This window comes from Lepisosteus platostomus, chromosome 2 (assembly GCF_059453375.1).
Source record: "Lepisosteus platostomus isolate fLepPlt1 chromosome 2, fLepPlt1.hap1, whole genome shotgun sequence".
In the NCBI taxonomy this organism is placed as follows: Eukaryota; Metazoa; Chordata; class Actinopteri; order Semionotiformes; family Lepisosteidae; genus Lepisosteus; species Lepisosteus platostomus.
The window spans coordinates 47,510,343-47,518,187 of NC_142612.1; the positions used below are offsets into that span (position 1 = coordinate 47,510,343).

Below are 7,845 nucleotides of genomic sequence, written 5' to 3' on the forward strand. Positions count from 1 at the left end.
GTAAGGGCTGTGGCCACCTGTCGCACCCAGGAGTTGCTCAGGCTCCCTATGTGCGTTGCCGATGGGTTCTGTTTCTTTCAGAGTCAGCCGGCGCTTAACAGAATCGGGTAGTGTCTATCACGATTTGTCCATCCTGCCCGCTTCTGACACAAATGTAACACAACGGGGGTTCAGGCGGGCACCCTTGCCGCATTACGTCGGCCCCGCACCGTAGGGGGCTCGAACCCGGGACCCAGCCCGGTGAGCCAAAGAGAGATCTCTCTACAGCCCAGTAGCTGTAGTCCTGCTATCACAGGGAAGGGCGGTGACGTCACCGCTCTGGTAAGCCGGCACTTACACAGTGCCTGTCGGCCATAAGCGTTACACTCTCCCCCGCTTAACTCGCCGTCCCCGGCGAAGGGCTATCCCATCCCACTCTAACACCAATGTAGCGTTTGCAGGTTCTTTTCAGAACAAAGGACCAGTGGAGACGCGATTAACAAACCAAGCGCTATCTTTATTCATTAACAACCACAAAACCAAACACAGCATATACACGCACATAAGGAGACTGACAGAACACGTACACATCTTTAGGGTGGTAATTCCTTAACAACACGCTATACTCTTCTAGGACTACACAGGGCACTAGAACTACTAGGACATTATTTACACAGGTAGGGTCAGCCTTTGGCTATTGTGCTGACCCTCCCCGGCTACCACTCCCAGCATGCCCAGCGGTACTACGAGCGCCTAGGGGCGCCTCCTCCTCACCACCAGGCGAGGGCGTTACAGTATATATCTAAAGTAATAATTTAGCAATATATGTAAATGTTTTAAGATATGTTTATGTTGTGAATGTCTGTAAATTGTATCTTATTTTTAGTTTTTGTTTTGTTTCAAATGGCCTTGCAGATCAGATACTGTATCAAGGAACAAAACAATTATCGCGCCCGGCTCCTCAATGGAATCGCTTTAACATGCTAATTTGTTGGTGTAACACTCTGTGTCTACAGTACACTGTGAACAAACCGGTTTCACAGGTATTTTCAACCCCCAACCAATGTTGTTTTATCGGTTGTTATCCTGTAAAGCGCTTTGAGGAGCCACCTTTAAAGGCGCTATATAAAATAAAGTTTTTTGTTATTATTATTATTAATATTGATCATATTTTTCCTTCCAGAACTTGTAAATTGTTGTTGTTATTGTTGTTGTTATCCTGTAAAGCGTGTTGAGAAGCATACTGTCCAGCTTGTCAGGTGCATTCTTTTGTAAAATAATAAGTAAAGCTTTGGGCTTATTAGTGCTCCACTTACAGCAACCCAATGTAAATACATTTTGTCTCCAAATCCACCACCACTTGTATGAATCACAGCCCTGCCAAATGATGCAAATTCCGCTGCAATGGTTGTGTGCAGGAATTATTCAGTATGGCATCTCCATGTTCAAGTAAACACTGCTCTGTGTGCAAATGCAAATGCATTTAAAACATTTTTTTTAAAGCCACCTTTAAAGGCGCTGTATAAAATAAAGTTTATTATTATTATCAATATTGATGATATTCTTCCTCCCAGGGCTTGTAAAATTGTTGTTGTTATTGTTGTTATCCTGTAAAGCGCTTTGAGAAGCATACTGTCCAGCATATTGTATTTCATTGCACTTTGACAGATCGTCTTATAATCACTTGTTGTTAGAATATCCCCCAAGAGGATATTCCCCCCAAGAGGATATAGAGGATATCCCCCAAGAGGTATCCAGGTAACAGTGAAATGGGCGTACAGTCTGGGGAGATCGCCCGTTTTCCATGTAAATAGTTCCTTGGTTCTGCACCCCTTGGTGTCTCTCTCTCTCTGTCTCTCTCTCTCTGTCTCTCTTGGGCCCGCGCTCTTGGCGGGCTTGTCTTGTGTTTCTCTCTCATCTGGGTGCGGGAGTGCTGCTGGCGGGTGGTGACGTAGAAGAAATAAAGTGCAGTTTTTAACTCCACAGGTTTGATTCTCTGTGTTCGTCCTCAACGAACCCAAATTCATTACATTGGTGTTAGAAGCAGAGGATGGACAGTGAACGGCGGATGATGTCGGACTCACAGAAGCGCCGGTTCCCCCAGCAGCCGAGTGACCCCCTAAAGCGTCTTTTGGGAGCGAGTAGCAGCCGCCAGGGGCCGGGACGACCCCTCAGCACCGCCAGTGGCCACAGCCCTTATCAGGGCTACCCCACGGTGACCTACTCAGCAGCGGGCCCTTTCCCAGGCCGCCTCAGGCCATGTGGCAGGAAGGAGACGCCAGACCAGCAGGGTCCAGCCCACCACCCCTGCTCCAGCCTGCGCTGGTGAGACCGAGCCATTATAATGGGGAGATCCCATGGCAGATGTTTGAGGCCCAGTTCCAGATGGCGGCCTTGGCAAATGACTGATCTCAGGTGGAGATGGTGGGCCACCTCGCCACCGTCCTGGAGGGTAAGGCCTGCCAGGCGTTGCTGGATGTACCCGGGGACCAGTGGTACAACTACGCGGCATTGGCGTCGGCCCTCCGGAGGCTTTTTGGCAGGAGAGGGGAGGCGCCGGGACTGCTACGGGCAAGGTTGGCCTACCGCTGCTGCCTAGCGGGAGAGCCACTGGGTCCAGTCGCCGCAGACATGGTGGATGCCCACCGGGAGATAGCACTCCAGGCGTTTCTCTGGGCCCTGGTGCCGACTGAGGTGCAGCGCCACATGATGGTGGCCGCGCCGGTCCTCTTGGAGCAGGCCCTGGCTCTGGCTGACCAGGCTGATGCTGTATTCGAGGAGACCGGTGGGCACCAACGGAGGGGTGCACAGGGAATCAGATGGGGAGGAGACGGCCAGCGCGGCGATCCTGGGGGAGTGACGACGGCTGATCATCTGCCACTGCTGTGGGGAGAGGGGGCATATCGCCCGGGAGTGCCAGGCGCTGGATCCCCGGGGACTCCGGAGGCCATTGGGAAATGGGAGCGGGGCGGCCTAAAGGGGGGAAGGCCGTCCTTGAGCGACGCTACGCCCGCTCCGGAAAGCCAGAAAGAGTGCTTCACCCCGCCTGCTGTGGGAAGAGTTGGCAAAAGCCGGGGCTTATTTCTTCCCTGCCTCATCGAGGGCAGACCCTGCCAGGCCCTCGTCGACACCGGTTCGACCATCACACTGCTGCAGCCTGATGTCCTGTGATGTCCAGGGTGTATTCTGCCTTGTGTCTGTTGCTTACTGGGATAGGCTCAAAATCCTCTGTACTGGATAAAGAGATTAGAAATGGATGGATGTAAAGGCACTGTGTGGATGGAACTATACACAGTGTTAGAAACCCACTATGAAATGGCAGCATCTCACTGAGAATAAAATATTTTATAGTGCTGGCTTAAGGAAACAGCCTTTCCACCTCTCTTGCACATCAGTATCCATACCTAGTTATTTAAACAAATTGCCTATAAACATTATTAAACATTAATGATAATAAACATCTTAATATGCTGGCTCTGTGGATCCCCATCAGCTATGTTTGCCCATTCCTTCAATTCATGTGCATCCAACACACTAGCAACTATGCTAGCAACTACACAAAATCTAAAATACAATCCTTATTTCAGTATCTATGTAAACATACAGTCTGTTAACTTCATCATCTTCATCAAAAGTATGCCTAACCCCATTAGGAAGTGTTCTTGTTATCAGTGTACTCCTCAGCTTTCCCAAAATTATCTTCTTCCTACCAACATCTCTAGTCTTTTATCCTGCAATAACTCAGCCAACACTTAAATCTCCAAAAGCTGCTTGTGTTAATTTCTTTAAATCACAAATATCATGTGTAAATACTGGCCATGTAATACTCTGCATTGTGGAATAATAGTTTATTTTAAAGGGAACTAGAGAAATCAAGAAAGGCTTTTTTTCTAGAATTAATAAATGCACATCCTGTTCACTGGGGAAATTAAATCCACACTGAGCAATCTTCAATATGCTCAGAATATGACAGCGAAAATCCTATCAGGGATGCATTACACCTGTTTTCAAGTCCTTGCACTGGTTACCTATCAGGTTTCGAGTCAACTTCAAAATCCTCATCCTCATTCAGTACTTACAGTATATGGCTTATTATCTGTCTACTCCCCACCTTTGTTTGTCTAACTCTGGTCTTCTAGCTGTCCTCAAGAACATCTACATTCTGTGGGTGACAGGGTCTTCTCTAGCTGCACCCCAGAGCACTCAATTTTTAGTCCCAGTGACATCAGTCACATACAGATGCAGCCATTCAAAATGCACGGGCGATACTGCATTATTTTGCGGTACGCTGTACGCAGTCTACCGCAAGCTACCGGTAAATACCGCGAGTTACCGTAAATTCTCCTATAATACGACAAGCAAAATAATAGTATCCGGAATTTCCGCAAGGTGGAGCTAATAAAGCTCAACCTCTCATGTTTGAGCTGTGGCCATCAAAGTCTTTAACGAAGATATTACTAATAGTATTAATAATAAATGACCTTGGACAAGCTGTAAGTGTAAACTCAAAGTATTGCCCTGGTCAACATTCTTTTTTTCATTGACCGTCTTTGTAAAAGTAACACCACAGCATTTCACAATCATGCATTTGTTTCCAATCATGCAAAGTACAGTAATTTTTGAGAATCGATTCACCATGCCTTTCACATGCTCATAAAAGAGATTGATTTAGGAACATAAACATATTACCGTATGAAAACTGTACTGTATACAGTATGTATATGTATATTTAATGTCCTAACTGTGCCCGTTTAAGTATTGAATATTCATATCTAATTTTACCACTGAAGGGAAATCTTAGTAGCTGAGCATAAAAAGAATAGGAGCATACTGCAACGCGTGTGAAGGCCATATACGATATTAATTTTGGAACATAAACATACAGTATATGGCTAGTCTCGGTACTTTAAAGAAAACATACACGGAACATGGTTTCATTATGACCAGAATCGGTCTTGAGATATTTTTAACTTGATTTACAGTATTTGAGAGGTATGTCTTAACACTGATACTACAGTGCTTAAGTACTGCTCACGTATATGTTTCTAGGTTTATATTATGCATTTCATACGGTCAAATTACTTTTGAGCAACTAATAAGAAGCGCGAAATGGTATGCGTTTTAGTTTCCTTTTGTGCTGGGACCCGTGGATTGATTAGAGATATCAAGTACATACAAGTAATTTTTTAAATGTTGTAGGTCGTCTTGAAAAAATGTTACAAGTACATCATCTATCAACAATTACACAGGTTCTGTTTCCATATTGCGGATTTTGGTTACGTAATATTATTTTCTAGATTTCACGTTGTGAATATATGATTTGGGCAAACAGAGCCGCAAAGAAGTACATTATGGGTTGTTGTTTTTTTTTTTTGCAGTTTTATCTAGAACAAGCGATGCTTAAACCTTTGTCTGATTCTTGTGAAACTATCCACACGACAGTTACAGTACCTAGGAGTTGACTTCAGTGATGTCACTGATGGGATGTTTCTAAAAATCCATCCTCTGTAAAACGTCTTCTCTAGTTGTCCTGCATATGTATTCGCTAATGAAGCGGTCTGTTCTGAGCCTGGATCTCTACATTTCTGTATGAACCAGCTTAGAGGGCTAAAGACAGCTTGTGTTTAAATTGAGTGTAAGGCAATTTATGCTTCTAAAGTCATGGTCAGCATTTATTATTGTACTGTGCTGTAAACTTGTTCTGTGCCTAGTCACATTATTTTATAGCGTTTTTATAGCGTTATCAAATCCGGTGGCGCTGTGTGTTAGTTTCCTGACTCCCATGTCACATGGTCTGTGATTGAACCCTGTGAAACCGGTTTAATTCGTCACAGCCAGCACTCCGGCAGAGAAGGGGTTGTACTCGTAAAGTAGAAGCAGGCGAGATTTCCAGCGAAAGACACCTCCCCCTTCTTCAGGTGTGAGGATCTTCTGCTCAGAATGAAACGCTAAAATGTAATGTAGGCTCTGAATGGGTTCAATTATGATTTGGGCTTGATTAAGGTCGCTGCCTTTCATCTAAAACCCTACTTGAATCCTTCTAAACTAAAAATCAGTGTTAGTGAGTTCTAAATAAAGAGGTATCCAGGTAACAGTGAAACGGGCGGACAGTCTGGGGAGATCGCCCGTTTTCCATGTAAATAGTTCCCTGGTTCCGCACCCCTTGGTGTTTCTCTCGCTCTCTCTCGGGTCACCTGATCATTAGCTCGAAAGATTTCAGTGCTTTGTGTATATTCTAATGGTAGTGGGGGCAGGGTGTGTGGGAACAGGTTTGGTTGAAATTGCATTGGAGATCTATGTTCTTCACACCTGAAACATTTTCTCTGAAAGCATTTTCTTCGCAGTTTAACCGATCTTGTTACAGCATGTTACAGTTTACTATTATTAACCATATTAATTTTAAGTGCTTAATGTAAAATCTTGTAAAAATATATTTTCATTGTTCAAATATACATTAAGTCTGACTATCATATAATAAGTTAAATACAAAACTAAAGAAAAATAGGGTTAAATATAATTCAAAATATTTTGCTAACAATGTTAACTGTTTATGAATAATAAAATGTATTAACTAAGGAGTAGGATGGCACAGTTGTTAGTATGTTTTTTGTTTTGTTTCTTTTTCATAAATACAACAGTAGTACCTGATGTCTCAGTGGCTTTCAAAATTAAATTATGCATGCAAACCTGTGAACTAGAAAGATAACTAAGATATCCATCCATTTATAATGGTGGAGAAGTGGTTAGCATTGCTATCTTGCAGCACTGTGGTCCTAGGTTCAATTCCTGCCATCCTGTGTGTGTGGGGTTTACATGTTCTCTCTGGGTTACATGGTTTTTCTCCATATGTGTGATATGACTCCCTCTCGCACTCCAAAACATACTGGTAAGTTAATTGGTTTATGGGAAAACTGGCCCTGGTGTGTGTGTGTTTGTGTCTGTCTGTCCTGTGATGGACTTGCGCTATGTCCAGGGTGTATTCTGCCTTGTGTCCGTTGCTTACTGGGATAGGCTCCAAATCCTCTGTACTGGATAAAGAGATTAGAAATGGAAGTAAAGGCACTGTGTGGATGGAACTATACACAGTGTTAGAAACCCACTATGAAATGGCAGCATCTCACTGAGAATAAAATATTTTATAGTGCTGGCTTAAGGAAACAGCCTTTCCACCTCTCTTGCACATCAGTATCCATACCTAGTTATTTAAACAAATTGCCTCTAATTATAAACATCTTAATATGCTGGCTTTGTGGATCCGCATCAGCTATGTTTGCCCATTCCTTCAATTCATGTGCATCCAACACACAGTTCAATGCCAGCAACTACACATAATCTAAAATACAATCCTTATTTCAGTATCTATGTAAACATATAGTCTGTTAACTTCATCATCTTCATCAAAAGTATGCCTAACCCCATTAGGAAGTGTTCTTGTTATAAGTGTATTCCTCAGCTTTCCCCAAATTATCTTCTTCTTGCCAACATCTCTAGTCTTTTATCCTGCAATAACTCAGCCAACACTTAAATCTCCAAAAGCTGCTTGTGTTAATTTCTTTAAATCACAAATATCATGTGTAAATACTGGCCATGTAATACTCTGCATTGTGGAATAATAGTTTATTTTAAAGGGAACTAGAGAAACTAAGAACTAGAGAAATCAAGAAAGGCTTTTTTTCTAGAATTAATAAATGCACATCCTGTTCACTGGGGAAATTAAATCCACACTGAGCAATCTTCAATATGTTCAGAATATGACAGCAAGAATCCTATCAGGGATGCATTACACCTGTTTTCAAGTCCTTGCACTGGTTACCTATCAATTTTCGAGTCAACTTCAAAATCCTTATCCTCCTTATATACTGTCCT

The 7,845-nt window shown here is 43.3% G+C and overlaps 1 protein-coding gene across 1 annotated transcript in view; it reads left to right on the forward strand.

Annotated features, from left to right (window-relative positions):
• Positions 1-2,388, forward strand: part of LOC148676406 (uncharacterized) — a 28,347-nt gene extending 25,959 nt beyond the window's left edge. The window contains exon 2 of the mRNA XM_088644382.1: positions 2,236-2,388. Within this exon, the coding sequence (XP_088500508.1) occupies positions 2,236-2,388 (153 nt within the window). The remainder of the gene's footprint in view (positions 1-2,235) is intronic.
• The last annotated feature ends 5,457 nt before the right edge of the window (positions 2,389-7,845 follow it).